This window comes from Chanos chanos, chromosome 12 (genome assembly GCF_902362185.1).
Source record: "Chanos chanos chromosome 12, fChaCha1.1, whole genome shotgun sequence".
NCBI classification, from domain to species: Eukaryota; Metazoa; Chordata; class Actinopteri; order Gonorynchiformes; family Chanidae; genus Chanos; species Chanos chanos.
In genome coordinates this window covers 15,234,413-15,250,811 of record NC_044506.1, presented here as the reverse complement: position 1 = coordinate 15,250,811, position 16,399 = coordinate 15,234,413, and the positions used below count along the sequence as shown (strand labels likewise).

Below are 16,399 nucleotides of genomic sequence, written 5' to 3'. Positions count from 1 at the left end.
TTTATGAGATGTGAGTGTGAGGAGCAGACTGGAGTGGTCTGGCTTACAATCCTGCATTTCTCTGTCTTTCTCCTCAGTCAATATCTCCAGCAGTCAAAAAACGAAAACGATGCCTCATCCAGAGCCATCTTGCGTATGGGCCGTGTAAGGGAGGCTGGGCATCACTGATGGAGTGTGGTCGTTAAGTTTTTCCCGCCTTTTTGGAGCGGGGTCTTAACTCTAATCGTCCGTTTCAGTACATGCAAATAAGCATAGAAATGTGCCTCCGGACAATGTTTGTCATGAGAACGGATGCAGTACGACGGAATGAAATGTCCTCATTGACATTCTGAATGGATAAGATTCTGCATGGGGCCCAGGATCTGAATTTCATGACCTGTGACTGATTCGGAAGCCGCAAGTCTCAATAGACTTATTTCTTCCATGATGTTTTGAAGTTATGCATGAATTTTGGTTCTGAGAATTAAGTAGAGCAACGCTGGTCTTATTAAAACACGGGATGTGTGTTGGAGCACATCTAGGAAGAGGAAGATGGTGCTCTTTGCTTTCTCTGGTATGTTGAGAACTAATACCTGTGACTTTGTTGCCCTCTGGTGGTCAAATGTGCATCATACAGATGATCCAGAAAAGTCAAAGAGGTTTTAATGTCTGTGTGGCTGCAATTATTACAGTTCTCCCTCTTATACTTAAGACACTCCATATTTGTATTTTGTTTCTGTTTTATCTGTGGCCTTTTTTTAAAAAAATATTTTAACCAGTATTTATTTATTTAACCCATTTATGAGCATCGTTGCAATTAAAATGCTGTTTGTTCAAATGGAGGCTCTCCTTTCTGTGTCAAGGTGGAGGTGATATGTGAAGATCTCAAACTTGAGGACACACTGGGCCCAAACTAATGTACAGAACTGGACTATTGTATCTGGTTTAATAACTGTTTTGATGGAAAAGCCAGATCCTTACTATGCCTGCATGCATGTGACTGAACGTGCAACTTGACTCTTTTTAAGAATATAATATCCTGAAGGAACCAACTGTGAGAGAAGATCCAATCAAATCTATTTTATTCATTTGTGGGATTTTCTGTTGTGAGGAAAACTCTCCACAACCTAAATAATCCGTATTGCTTGCCTTTGTAGTCACATGATGAGATTTGGAGTCTGAGTGGCATTATGTTCTGAGTAGTTCATCATCACCATGAAATATCCAGACACAGGTATGTTCCATAGGGGGTCGGCCGACTGTTCAAGGGATAAAACTAGCCTGCTTACCTGGGCTTTGGGTCACGCGGACCCTGGAGCCTGTAGTAGACTCATCCTCGACGTACCTCCTCCTACTTCCATTTACATATTCATTTCACAGAGAACAGAGTCAGGGCTTCCAAAATCCCTGAGGTAAGAGTGCTTCCAATTGAAATTTTGATTAGATTTTTTTTTTTTTGGCGATGTAACATCAAGGCTGACTGGGCCCGATGAGGCATAGGCTTTCAAAATCAGAATCATACATTTCCCCTCTTTAATATTCCTGCCTCTCAAGGGCTGTATCTGGAACCAGAGAAATTAGGTTCGTGATTAATAAAAGTCCTGTTTCTATTCATCGCCTTGGGAAACTTACATCCCGTTTTATTTACCCAGGACGGCGTGCTCATGCCCAGGCGTTCTTCCGCTTGTATTTTGGATTCTCAGATAACCAAATACAAATGCTTTAAAGGAAAGATTGACCAGTTTCTTCTTTTTTTTCTTAACCACAGAACAACTCTATCAATGGAAATTTGGTGTATGCTGATGGCTATGCTACCGCTTACCAAACTTCAGGATCTTAGCAATTACTAACTGTAACTGGAAACAATGAAAGTAATGAGGCTGAGGATTTGCTAGTTCAGTTCATGACTTTTTTACTCCTATTGTTTGTAGTCGGAAAGCGTTGAATTTTGCTATTTTGAGAATCTGCTGTTATGGCAAGTGCAACACAGCAGGCGTTGTTATGAGGCAAAAATGAAAGATGAAAAACTTTAAGTAGCTAAGTGACATGGAGTTGAATATCTACAATGTGTAAATTTTTTTTTTAAATGACTCAGAACTGGTTATCCCCTTTGATTAGAATAATGAGCAAATCTGAAACCTTTACTCTAGACTGTTTCTTAATAAATTCATTCATTCTTTTTGAATACACACCGCTGAAAGGACATGAGTTAGGAGAACACATGACCAATGGATAATCAGTATAATGCATCTTCAAATGTTTTTAAGATGGGTGTTTTAAATGTGGTCGAGCTTCTATTCCCCAGGCACTGATATACCTTTAGCACTATGTAATTCACTCATTGTTGTAATCAGCTGCGAGAAAACAAAAAGTAAACAAACAGAATCCTAGCTTTTTATGTTGCACGAAACATTAATTTTTCTGGTCCGCTGAAGTGTGTGACACCTAGTCCCACCCACAGGAACACACACATAAGGTTTTTTTCACTGCTGGTCTACACTTGCTTTTTTGCATTTTACACTTGCAAAAACGATTAAAAAAAAATTAGTTTAAATGAGGGGGAAAAATTAGGGTAGCCTACCTGTTGCCCTCACTCATTTTCAAGCCATTTGTGTGAGACCAAGGACAAAGTTGATGTTGATGAATAACGTTCACTTGGACTGCCTTATCATCTTCATTAAGACATAGCAGTGTTGAGTTAAACTAATCACAGGAGCAGTGAAGTGCACTTGATGCAAGAAGGCCACACTAACAGCAGTCTTGCTGAGCCTGGAGCCAACGTCTTATCCGTAAAGCCTATTTTGGGCTTCTCCTGGATGGTGATTTGAGAAGAAGCGAGTTCACCATAACCAATTCTTTTACCCCAACCCTTTTACTGAACCCTGACACTAACATCAAGAAATATGGCCTCAAGTCAGACAGGAGGTGCAGGTTCGAGACAGAAAGCCCCTGGTTCTGCTAAACTAGCACACGCACTGCTTTAAGCTGTGATGAAAATATCAGTGTTTGTAATCATTTTATCCACTAGGGGGCATTCTAATGCCAGTAAACCTGAACGGCGTACAACGTAACTGTTTTCTTTTGTGGCAGTCTCTGACATAAGAAAGCTTTTACCAAACGTTTAACATGGAGAGACTGTGTTTAAAACAAAGACCTGGCTGATTTGATGGCAAATATCTGTGACACCCACCGAAGTGGTGAACTTCCACCTCCTGTGCATTACAGGAGCTCTGGGGTGCTAGATGTAATAGCATAGTAGTACTGGTTCTATTAGAATGTGATATATCCTTCAGTAACAAACAGGTCCCAAAGAGAGTATCAATGGGGAAATTCACTCTTTGCCCTCAGATTCTAAGTGGTATTTTCTATGACTGAAACAGTTGCAAAACAAGCTATTGGCATATGCGATCCTACTTTAAATTTTAATCTTTAATCTTAATCTCATAACAGGTGTGGAGGTTTCATTTGATATTGAAGTCATACACTACATAATATCCTGTTGTAAGGGCATTACTCCGATTTTCTGCTGATTCAGTATATCAAAAGTTGTCCAAATATCCTCACGTTAACCATACAAATGGCCAGATTTATGTTGTTTTAAAACATAATTTCACACGCTTTGATTTTCAGGACATTTGGTATTAATGTCAGGTGTATAATTATGTTGTAATGCTCCGTTCGGAATGGTATGCTTGATTTCAACTTCAGAATGATATTCTCATGAATGACTTGAAGCAAATAAATTTCCTTTCCTCCTTCCTTTCCATCAGTCAGTAAATGGAATACATCCATCTGCTGAACTCAAAAAACAAACACAGAAACAAACAAACAAACCCTAATCTAAAACTCTAGACGGAGGCAGTGTAGTTTATGGAACTGCTGGTTCACTTTACTCAAAATGATATAAATTTCACAGTACTTGAAGACACAGTACTATTCCCTAAATCATAACTTAAATTTTTTTACTTTCAAAACATGCCCTGTGGAATACTGTAGTTCATGTACTGAAAGACAGCATTAGTTATGGTTTTATGGGCGTTTGGAATCATTTGGTCATATTTTTGAGAACCGTATCGAATTGTGTTCGGTAAAAAAGCGGTCTATGCTTGTGCAAGTAGCCTTCTGGAGACCAGTCTTTGGCAACAGTTTAAGGTAAAACTCAAGTTGAGGTCTGTGAATTGTTCCGGGCTGAATGAGATATTAAGACAACTCACTGGGGGAAAGAGAGTGCGAGGGGTCAAGAGGTCAGCAGTAATTGAGATTTTCATTGAGACTAATGGGTTAATGCTCTTTCCAACGGTCTGGAATGTTAAACAGTGATTTTGCTGTTGTCTTTACACAAGGCTCACAGCTAAAATGACCACAGCATCTGTGAAAGTAGTGACGCTTTTGTTTTCAGTGCAGTAATGAAAAAGATATGTTCATATGAATAGACCCCTATTTTGTGTGATCATTTTTGGCTATTTATTCATAAAGACGCATTCAACCTTAATAACCCTTGGAGGGTTATGACAATATATGACAATACGACAATATTTCTGTGTGCCTGGGCCTATACGGAGGAACAGATTTGTACATTTATAATGCACATGACTGGTGTATTCGAATGGCTTGTGGACATATTGGAAGGGTACATAGTCTCCTTTAACATAAAGGAACGAGTTGTCTCTGTGTGTGCATTGAAATTGCAAGGGAAGATTTGAGAGAACTGCGTTGTGTGTCTGGCAGTGGGTCCATCTGAAAACCTGTGGCCCCTGGTTGTTTTAGCCAGACCTCTCACTTCATTTAGGACTGGATGAGATGAATAGACTTTGTTAATGGGTGTATGATGTTCAAATGCTCACACATACATACTCTCATGTTTATTTGTGCTAAGTGACATGGTCCACGGTTCTTGTGTGCTGAGAGAAAAGCCACAAGCACACACTCATGTGTAACTGAACGAGATCATGCAACATTATTGACGCATTTTGAAATGACGGGCATATTCCAAAAATCAATTATGAAAAGTTAATTATCTTTTTTCTTTTTGTTTCGGTTTGATTTTTTTGATACTTGATTGTTTAAAATTTCCAACTAAATTTGCAGTTTATCTTGCAAAATTAAAGCATTGGTCTTGCCTAATTTTGCCTTCAGGTGATTTATTAGAAAACACAGCATTTGTATGTGCATGCATGCGTGCGCACGTGCGCGTGCATGTGCGTGCGTGCACGCATGTGTGTGTGTGTGTGTGTGTGTTTATATGTATGCTCCAAACAGGGGGAACTAAGAGAATCACTGATATGAATCTGTTTGATTTTGTGTCAGTCTGTTCCAATCCACCCTATAGGTTAACCGAACAAGATTAGAGATTAGGTTGGACAACATTAAAGGGATAAGACACTCCTCTCTTCTTGTAGAATTTTAATTCTTTTTGGGCACATATGGGCATCAAAGAACCTTCCAGAATGCCTGATCAGCGGTCTCTCTGCTGATAGAGAGAGGATGATGGAGATTAAGGACTCACTCATCTATGACAACAGTGTGTCTTTATACCCTAACTGAACACGGTACCATATGATGTATGTTCAAGACAATTGTTTTATTTACCTAATGACAGAAACATCATGAGACTGATGCAAGTTTTTGGAGCAAATAACCATTCCCTCTTCAAAGTCCACACATTATTCCTCCTATTTACTCATTTTCCCAATTTCGCATAATCAGTTATTTATTTATTTATTTATTTATTTTGTTAGCTTTTCCTCCTTCACACCCTATTGCCTTAATGTATTCATTTCTCCTAACCCAAACCTGGCCTTTCAAGCAGGCTCCCATTTTATGTCTTATCATGGCAGGCCCACAAAGGGCCTGGTCTAGACCTATGGCATTAGCATTAGCAGGCCACAGACACGCCTGAACATGACTGATGTATTCCCACTGAATATTGCTTTGATTGACACCTCACCTGAGCAGGTGGACTAGCTGATAGCAGCGCTCTGGATATAGCATCCTTGCAAAAAAAAAAAAAACACCCCTTTTTCATGCTAAAAAAGAACGAAATTACCGGTAAAGGAATGAGGCATGTCTGTAGAATACTGAAGGTGTTGTCGGCTGAGCTATGGTAAAAAAAAAAAAAGAAAAAGATCTCCAGTAAAGTAACTCCTGTGGGATTAAACTATATTATCAGTGTTTTTTTAAACAAGGTTGCTGAAAACTTTGTTTATGTACTGTATGCATTTGAATCTCCTAATTCCCTGATATATGTAATGAATAGAGAATACACCGTACCATTTGGGGAAATCTATGGTCTAAAACATTTATCTTTCTTAAGATTTAAAAAAAAAAAAATCTTACCTGAATCTAAACATTCTAAATCTAAACCTCAGGTTTCCCCTTACAGAAAGGAAAACGCTGACAACACAGTGTAGAAGGGATTTTTTAAACTTGTAATGCATTCTACTTTGATACCATGTCAGATGCTAAACGGTCTGGATATGCTTTGCTGAGGTATTTTAATATATTGCGAAAAGTAACATTACCTAGAATTAAATTATAGTTAATAAGCATGAAAACAGAATTTCATATGTTTTGTGAATGTGCCCTTGGCTTGACCTATAGGTTTGAACACAAATCAAAAATTACATCACGAAACCTCATGGTCCTAGCACCGTGTCTCTCAAAACTATTAAGGCTTTCGCTGATGTTTTCCGTATTCCGAGGGGCTTTCAAAATGTCTCTTTTTAACGATCCATGATCATGTGTTTGATTAGAGACTCAATAAATCAGCTCCTTTGTCACACAGCAAGAATGTGCTGAGCAGTGTGCATGAGTGACCTGAAACAGATGTGCCTTAGCTCTGCCTCTCCCTCTTCATCACCCCCCTCCTCCTCCTCCTCCTCCCCCCCTCCCCCAAAACTCCAGTCATCCCTCTCCATATCTCTGCACAGCACGTAACGTCCAAACATACTTTTCAAACAATGAAAATTAATTCTCGTGTGTTTAGATTATCTTTCTGTAAACCTTCAGCTGTTGTTTTGCGAATTCTCCCTCTTTGTCTGAAAGACGGTTTATTTTCTTTGTAGGGTTGCAATAAGTCGTCCGTCCTTTCGGCCCGAACGCCTGCCCTCGGCGCTTGGGGTTACGTCTGTGTTGCCTCCACATCTTTAGCCCGTTTTTTTTTTAAGAGCGAAGTCCATTCATAATGCACATCTGTGTGGACGGATGTGTCAGCGTGTGTTTGGTGAAAGCGGAGGGTCCCCGTGTTTGTAGACTGCTGGGCTCTTTCAGCAGCTTGCTTTGGGCAGGTAGGAGGTCCCCGGACCCTTCTTTCGGCTGAAGCACCCCGCTGGGCCTCTCTCTTCACCTCTTCCTGCGCCTGACACCCTGCACTGACATTATCACTCTAAATGAACCCCACCCTTCCCCACAATATTTCTCTCTCTCTCTTCGCTCATGCACATGCTGTGAGTTGGCATTTCAACAGCTGTTGTACATATTTCACACTCTCTGTATTTCATTTTTATTTCAGTAACAAACAAACAAAAGTTAATTGTACTTTCTATAGAGGCCATGATGTACAGTAGACTGGTTTACAGTATTCTGTCTGTTAAAACAGTAGTAGAAGCAGTAATATTTTTAAAGAGAAATTCGCAATGTTATTTTCAGATCATTTCCTAGAATTGCTATTCAAATAGGAATTTTGATTCTGGTCAAATACCAGTTTACCGCTTTTGGAATGAATAATGTTTGCATTTTTTTTTATAAAGACACAAAGGATTGAGTAAAGATGTGGCATTAGTCTGATCATGCGAGATGCCGTGAATGTATCAAATGCGTCATTTTCTCTATTTCTGAAAATACACTTATGTGTGATAAACTACTCACATTGACCCACATTTTGACTGGAGAGAAAAACAACCTCTCTGTGACAAGACAAGAGTAATGAAACATCAAAACGTCAATCTAATTTTTTTTCAGACTGCAGAAACAGCAGTTATTTGATATTTAATTTAAATTCTATCAATTTGCTCACCTTTTTCATTTTTAGATAGACTTGCTGAACTGTTGCACACTGGGAACTGTTGTTGCAGCAAATAGAACAGGTAGAGCATGTCCAGTTTCTGTTTGTATGTTTTAATGGGACACTAAATCTGCTTCCCAATGCTCCAGTATATTGTTGTTTGAGTTCTAATGCTTCGTTTTGGTCTTAATAATAGTGAGTCAAGTGACAGTCGTTAAAGAGTAATTCCCGAGATGAAAATGGATCATTGAAATAACACATTGTTAATTATTGTGAAAACATTTACCTTTAGAGGTCGCTGTGGCTCGTCTTTTTCTGCCTCTGTCGGCCTCTGGCTGTAGGAAAATAATTCTCGCCAGATTTTTGGCAAAAGTGTTTCAGTTAGCATTTATGTTGTTTTAAGTTGTGTCTTTTTTTTTTACCTTATTGGTTGATTAAAATATATAAGTATTAATCAAATTTTACCCTATTTTTCAAGTAGCCTACTTTGCATCATGTAGTCATATTTTAATCACAGCATGGAATCTTCTGAACAGAATGAACACTTATTTCAATAACAGCTTCGTGTCTGAGCTCTTTGCGGTTTTATATTTACTTAAATGTACAGCTGTCTTTGTCTACAGTATTTTATACATAATTCCTCAATTTTCCAAAGAGTCTCCTTTGTATTTCAATAATAACAGCAGAGTTTTACTGTAGTATTTTGCTGTTGAGTTATGCTACAACACTCGTAAAAAAAAAAATTGGATTCCTATTAATGAAAGATTTTATGACTGCAACAGTGTAGGCACTTTCTGCAGAAAATGAGACGTAGTCAAAAATGTATCTTATTATATTTATTTCATAAAAATATATCATTTGCACGAATTCTGCCCTTTAACAAATATTTTTTCATAACTCTGTAAAGATAAAGGGAAACAGGTTACACGTTAACACAAACATGCCAATTGTAAATGCTTAAATGAAATTTATGACGGGAGCGTTATAAAACATAGGAAAATGTTTTTTTTTAACCATTCCGTATTAAACTTTGTAAATATTGTTCTGTTATACGGCATACAGCATTTCAAATCATTAAATAATTTAGGCATTTCTCCATAGCGTCCCCATGTCTAAGAGATGGTCTTCAGAATTCGCTGTGCACTCTCATGGTGAGATCTAAATAGATGGAGAGGAAAAAAGAGTCGTTAAATGACAATCCATTATCTCTGTGAGGCTTAACAAAGATTTCATATCATCAGGATGAAATCTTTTTTTTTTCATATGGCTCTCCGCAACAGTTGAAACATGCTATTTGAATATCTTGTTATGGCCCATAATGTCGTCGAAATGATCAGTTTTAGCAACTGGTGGCTATGTACAAATTAAACATTTACAAATTCTATAAAACAAGTCTAAACTATATAATGGTAAGGATGTTTACCTGTCATTGGCGAGTGGAAATGGCGTCCTTAAAGCAAATGATGGCGATTCAATCCTCTGCATGTTTTCCTGATCTGACGAAATAGACATATATGTATAACATACGTTGTATTTATATAATCTATCTATCTATCTATCTATCTATCTATCTATCTATCTATCTATCTATCTATCTGTCCGTCTATATCCGCATTATTTCCCACAGAGAAACTGTGCTCAAACAGAAATATCAAACTCCAATTCTCCAACAGTTAAAAATAGTACGAGGGTAAAAGATTTTTTCTTTACTGCGTATTTATAAACTTGCGGTAACTGTAGCTCATGTACCGTTCTGTTGTTGGCCATAGCTGTCAGACGAATTCTCACTTTCAGCTTCCACGGCTGAAGACACGCAGAGAGATGGTGACTTCTTCTCGGAGTGAGGCAGTGAGTTATGGTTTAAGTAGTGGCCGTTTGAATTTACTCCCAGTAGTGATCGCACACTCATCAGGGAATTAGCACTGAGGAATGCGGCGCTGGCCCAGTTGTGTAGTTTTCCAACCTGGCAGGTGTAGATTCCATTTGTCGCGAGAAAGGCTGGGTGGGGTGAAGAAGGCGTTCGTAGGCCTACAGGAGCCGAAGGGACGCTTATTTTCTGAAAGTTGTCTGGACTTGTTGCAGTCTCTGCTAAAGACCAAATCTTCGGCTTATTGCTAACAGGGCGTTGACACCCAGGTCCGTTGGGAGAAAGTTCATCAGCACTTTTGACAGGATCAGAGTCTTTATTTGTAGAGCTCGAGTTCTCCGTGTTTTTGAGCGCGGGCAGATTTAATGTCCGTTGTGTTTCCATATTTTCCTCCTCTGTTGTATCATCCACTTTACTCTTATCCACCTCATTACTTGGATCAACACGGCTGTCGTCGATCTTATCGATATCAATGCTCTCTAAGTCTATTTCCTCGTCGTCCTCGTTCTTATCCTCCTCGTTATCACTATCAAAAATCCGTCCGTCTCTATCCTCTGCGCTGCGTCCCCACGTCACCTTGTTTTCCTTCTTGAGTCTCCGACGCGCGTTAGCAAACCAGGTAGACACTTGAGTTAGGGTCATCTTGGTAATGATAGCCAGCATTATCTTTTCACCCTTTGTAGGATACGGGTTCTTCTTGTGTTCCTGCAACCACGCTTTCAGCGTGCTTGTGGTCTCTCGTGTAGCACTCTTGGCCCGTGACGGGTCACCGTACTGATACTGGCCATAAGGGTAGAAACCGGGTGCAGTGTGAAGAGCAAAGCCAGAGGGATGCGCGCCAGGGTTGTCCTTCAGTTCATATTGCGAACCCTTGGAAATGTGAAAACGATTGATTAACAAAAAAGGTCGTTTTAATCCATTCACACATTTGACGAACAAAAGTTAAAACTTATTGTAGACAGCGTCTTGTCTGTAATAAACATAAAAAAGTATGGTAACTAGCTTGAACGTCGAAGCAACAATTAAGTATCTAAAAGTAGTTATAACAGAGTAAACAAGGAAGTGACATTACCAACTAACCATACACTCTTCGTGCCCTCAAGCCTATGTTAGGTCATTCGATAGTACGCTGAAATTCTAATGTCACTTCAAACTCTATTTTACAGTGTGTTATGCAGTGCTTATGTAGGAAGCGGATTCATCATCCACAATTTGCGAAGGTTAGGCTATTAAGCAGCGATGTTATCCGGTTGTAATCTGGTGAAATGATTTACTTTTTTAACGACATTTAATTTCTACCAACGCCAGATACCAAGAATTTACCTTTATTTTGAGATGAATATAATTTTAAAAAATGCACATTTTGATGATCTTTCCATCGTGTGTAACAAAATATTGTAACTGTGCACTCTTTTTCTGTAGTCTGCAATTCTTAGTTCAATAGGTTTTGTGTTATCGCAGTTAAAAATCGCGGTGTCTGAATTAAATAGACTATTAAGCACCCGATCAATACAAGTTAAAACTGAAAAACATGAATAAACTCTTGAAATCTAACCTAGATTTGCTGTTTATTTCCGGTTAGTACAAAATTAAATGCGCCATATTTTAATCGTCCCTCATATTTTCTTGAACTGCTGAAAAAATTCCAAAGTTTTGCTAGATGATCACTTATACAGCAGTGGTCAGTAAATTAAATCTGAAATCATTCTTACCATTTGGGATAACAGGGCCAATTCTGCACTGTTGTATGGTAAAAATGCGCTGTAGTTTTGAGCCGACCAAGGATTCGCGTACATGCCCAACATTGGCGTGACTGTTGCCGCTGTTGCTGTCGGGTTCGCGCTGCCTTCAGAGTTCCCTTCCCGGGGAGACGTGGGTATGACACCCGTCCGCTCGGCTCCGTAGACCTCTTGGGATGCGTTGAGGAACTGGGGGTAACCCAGCTGAGGGAAAGACATGTCCACCTGCGTAGAAGCTCTTACAGTGTCGGAATGAAAAAGGGGAATCCTGTTATGTCAGGAGTGACAAAATCACGACGAATGTCTGTCAGCCCGAGTCCCAAGCACGAGTTGTATTCGGCAGTTTGTTACCCGATGATACGTCTACCCTCTGGACCCCTCACAATTTGAAGTTGACGGTTTGATTGGCATGCTACTTAAGCGCGTGGCCCCTCCTATACTAGGAGCATACGACTTGTACATTGGTTAGGCTGTATGTGTGCGTGTGTGTGTGTGTGTGTGTTTGTGTGTGTGTGAGAGAGAGAGAGAGAGAGAGAGAGAGCGCTATGCGTGATTTCAAGAATGAGACGTTTACTTTTCATATTGAAACATGAAATATCAACAGAAACAATTACAAATTGGCAGTTATTATTTGAATGCAACTTCAAGTGTCAATCAACATCGAAACCAGCTCTCTTGAGTTTACGTGGCTCTTTTTCTCGCTGTTTGGCAGCGGACCAGATTGTTATCCAAATGGTCTGTAATTTGACCATCATATCTGTACACAGCCAGAGATTACCACCACATCATAACAATTATGTGCAGGTCATTTATAGTTGAAATTTTGTTATGCTTGTTTACCACATCTCTCACGAATTTGCATGTGGCAGACGCATAATTTGGTATTCATTTATCATTGTGTGTTTTAGTTATTCATGAAACTTGATTTTGTCGAAGAAAACGTCATTGTGAGTTGTAATTTACAGTATGTTAATTACAAATAATACAGTTTTTAAAAAGAACAACAAATCAGGCAGCTGTAATGCTGCCTTTATTAAGTTACGAATACCTAAAGGAAGGGAAAGGAACCCTTTCCACATATGACACACGCCTTCGTAAAGAAAATAATAATCATGAACCTCAATAGTGATTCAATTGAGCTAGGAGAGCTGTTATCGTCTCCCCCTTTTCCAATCCCGTGCGCACACAGGCTACAAATACACAGTAAGCCAGTGAGGGTTTCAGTGACATCCAACAGGGAAACAAACGATCCGTTTATGGTAATTTGCACATTAGCATCACACAGGTTGCCCCGTGATAAGGTGACAGGTTAATGAAATGCTCCATTCAGTGGAGCCATTTGATCCCTCTGAGAGGTTGTGATAAGGAGCCAACCAGAGAAGCTTGCAATTAAAATCACAGCCTATCTCTCCATCCCAGTATATTTTCTCTCCCCTCCTCTCATCCTCCGCTGGTAATGAGGGCTAACACCCCTGTCTGTACTAATCCTCCCCACGGGTACTCCATGCTATCAGATGTTAGCTTTGTAATTATTTATCCAAAAAGTCATAATTTCATGCTTGAGAGGCAAATGAGTTTGGCGGGTTGCTTAGTTAATTCTCTTCGTGTCCTGTGAAGCGTAGAGAGATTTAATGATTTAATTACTGCTGTTAACCCTCTTTTTGGCAACGGCAATTTTTAAACATGCATTGCTTTTTTTACCCTCTGACCAAATTGAGTATGAGTGCAGCCGTTTTAAATCTGCTTTTGGCGAGAATGTGGCGCACGCGTGTGTTCTGGTACGCAGGCAGGCAGAGACAGCAGGACTTCTGAAAGTGATTGTATCCTCAAACATTAAAAATTCCAGATACTCCATATGGTTTAAATTCCAACTTTGAGGAACTGCACAGACTTTAAAAAAATTCCCAGCTTTCGCCGTATCGGTCAATATGGAGCCTAGTTTCCACGTTCAATGAATTTATCATTCCGCATTAGTGCCACTACATTTAGACAGTAGCAGAAAACGACTGGTATACTTTCCTGCAGAGAAAATCATTTAATTCTCATTCACACGTCTTTTTGTGGATCGTACTTAGATTCCCTGTAGACGAGAGAGACAGTTGATAAATTCCTAAGCGTTATCTCTGTAGAAAAAGGGAGAACCGGCTTTGAACCACACCATTCAACTTAACAGCCATAACGAGCACGTTTGTGTATTCAAGGGAGCGTTTGTGGGTATGTGCTTTTTAGAACTGATATGCAAAGACTACCAAACATTTTCCGCAGTTCTGTCCTCGCGGACTCCACGGAGCAAAGCATCTTGGACACTTCTCTGTAATTTAAATGTTATGCCTCAGTAGTTACTATATCAGTTTGGCACAGTCAAAACGAAAAAGAAAAAGGAGACAAATAATAATAATAACAATAATAATAATAATACAAAACTGGTCACTGTGTTTCTTCATCAGAGAAATTGCCAGTTTAATAAAAACCCAGATAGGCCTACTGCACGTTTTAATTGTGGCTGCACCTGCCTATGCTGAAAGTCCTAAAGTACACTGTTTATGTGTTGTACATCATGAAACTATTTTTCAGATGGTTCATAGGAATGCCTCAAGTAATTCACCAGGAGCCAGACTGTGGCAAGAGACTGGATCCTGGGAATAATCTAACTGTTAAAAACTGTTCTGATTATTTTAATTTAGTTGAATTAACCAATGTTCCTGAATCTGATGCAAGTGCTTTGCTGAGAATGCTGCAATGAATGCCAGACAGACTCAGCAGTGGTTCCCCGCACACATTATGCTTTTAATAACAGTGATTTTGAACCATCCTAAGTGTCATCTCTCTCTCCATCTCCATCTGCTTCTCTGTCTGATGTGTCCGCACTGGGGACGGGGGTCTCATTTTGCAGTCCATTAGAAGAGGGCAAGACTCCAATTCCCATGAGCACCAATATTCCCCCACAGGAGCTCTCACCCACTGAATGTCTTCACCTCTCTGACCTCCTCCGCTCTTCAGTGACCCTCCTAACCCTGTTGGCTAAACATTGCCTCCTGTTATAATGAGCCATTGAACTGAGTGAATTAACCACCATTTATATGTGTTTGCCACAGTGTCACACTGGAATGAGCAACTATTCGTAACTGAATAGAGCTACCGTTGAATTTTTACATTTTTAATAAGAAGATTGTGTATGTCTGTTGCATATTGTTTAAATTATAATTGCTACCATACTTTGTGGCTTTTTCTTCTGTTTCTCTTTTTACAGGGATGTTTGTTCATCGCTGAGTTCACACAGTCAAATCCTTTTGATTTCCCTTAAGCTGCAGAAGTGTTTGATAAACCTGATAATGAGGGGATTAATTGCTCCAGTGTGTGTTTGTGTTTATGTGTGCACGCGCGTGCGTGTGTGTGTGTTTGTACGGGATTGCACACCTGTGAGACCATGCACATGCTTATTCGTGCATGTGTGTCTGTGTGCACGTGTATGCATATGTGTGTTAGTGTTTGCTTGTGTGTGTGTGTGTGTGTGTGTGTGTGTGTGTGTGACAACAGACCTCAGCCATTTGAAGACGTTTATGTGTGTGCCTCATTATCGGACTGCAGGGGGCTAGTGAGTCTGCCAATGCTTCCCTTCCTCTGGGATGCCCTCCAAATAGACCTGGCCACTTCTCTCAATGACCATGTGTGGATTTCTCTTTTATCACACACACACACACACACACAGACACACAGACACACACAGACACACACACACAACTCTCATCATATATCTCTGCCTTCGGACAGACCAAATACAGTAAATGATCTCTTTCAGTAGTGCTTAATTCCACTGGGAAATGAAACATTGCCATTTTGCTTCATCATCTGCTCTGTAAATAATAACTGAAAATTTCAACATTGCTTTCACGAAATAACTTAAGCATGTGGATGACACAGTATATAAATCAAAAGCAGCAACAGTAAAATCAGGTCATTTGTTGATGTTCAAAACGTTCTCTGAAACCTCCATACAGACAATAGGTATCCCTGCTCCTGGAGATTACAGTCACCTCTCCTACATTATTGGTCATAATGACCACCTTCTGTCCTTCTGTAATTGACAGATAAGGGAGAGCCCCTTGAACTGTTTTAGGTGACAACTACGCATTTATAATGAGTGTAGAGGTGCGTTTTCAGGCCATCAGTAGTCCTTTCCATACATGTTTAATGAAAAAAATGGAGAGAACAGGAGAAAGGAGGGAGGTTGGAGAGAAGGAGGTCCCTGGTTATCTTTAGGAAAGCGTACGTGAATTGAACGTGTATTATGTTTCGTAAAACGCAGTGTTGTAGGGAGCTGAGTGAATAACATTGTTCAAAGAATTTTAATTATGACCACACTTTAGATGATATATTACTTGATTCCATGTAAACTGTCATTGGTGTTTTCATCCAGGGAAAAAAAAAATCCCCATTATTACCTCCTCATTAGCAATTAGCGGGTGGGTCAAAGTTTGTATGTAACCAGGCCTTTTTAAAAGTCAATAGGTGTCATTAACTACGGAAGATCTCCTGATAACGCGAACTTAGCCCCACAAAGGTCAACTGCTCTCTGCTTCATACTGTAGATCATTGTTCAGATGTTAGCTGAGCTTGATTTGTCTATTTTTCAGTGGTTCACCCATTAACTCTGCTTAGTATACAGTGTTTGCTATTAAATTCAGCTCCATCATATCCAACAGAGCCATGGAGTGGAACAGATGTTTTACATGATTGCTGACTAAATTTACCAATTCCACCTCCTACCCTCGTAAAGACAAAAAAAAGAGGCTTTCAGACAGGCTCTTCTAA

At 39.6% G+C, this 16,399-nt stretch overlaps 1 protein-coding gene across 1 annotated transcript; it reads right to left on the bottom strand.

Annotated features, from left to right (window-relative positions):
- Positions 1 to 9,093: 9,093 nt before the first annotated feature.
- Positions 9,094 to 11,806, bottom strand: irx1b (iroquois homeobox 1b). The gene is made up of 4 exons (XM_030789325.1): positions 11,561 to 11,806; positions 9,731 to 10,718; positions 9,405 to 9,477; positions 9,094 to 9,139 (listed from the first exon to the last, which is right to left on the bottom strand). Exons 1-4 carry the CDS (start codon positions 11,804 to 11,806, stop codon positions 9,094 to 9,096), a joined length of 1,353 nt encoding a protein of 450 aa, XP_030645185.1.
- Between the last annotated feature and the right edge of the window lie 4,593 nt (positions 11,807 to 16,399).

Coding starts and splice junctions, on each gene's coding strand:
- irx1b (XM_030789325.1), bottom strand. CDS start 11,806: ATGTCTTTCCCTCAGCTGGGTTACCCCCAGTTCCTCAACGCATCCCAA. Junction 10,719..11,560: donor TGGCCCTGTTATCCCAAATG/GTAAGAATGATT, acceptor CACATTTCCAAG/GGTTCGCAATATGAACTGAA. Junction 9,478..9,730: donor CTATGGCCAACAACAGAACG/GTACATGAGCTA, acceptor CTATTTCGTCAG/ATCAGGAAAACATGCAGAGG.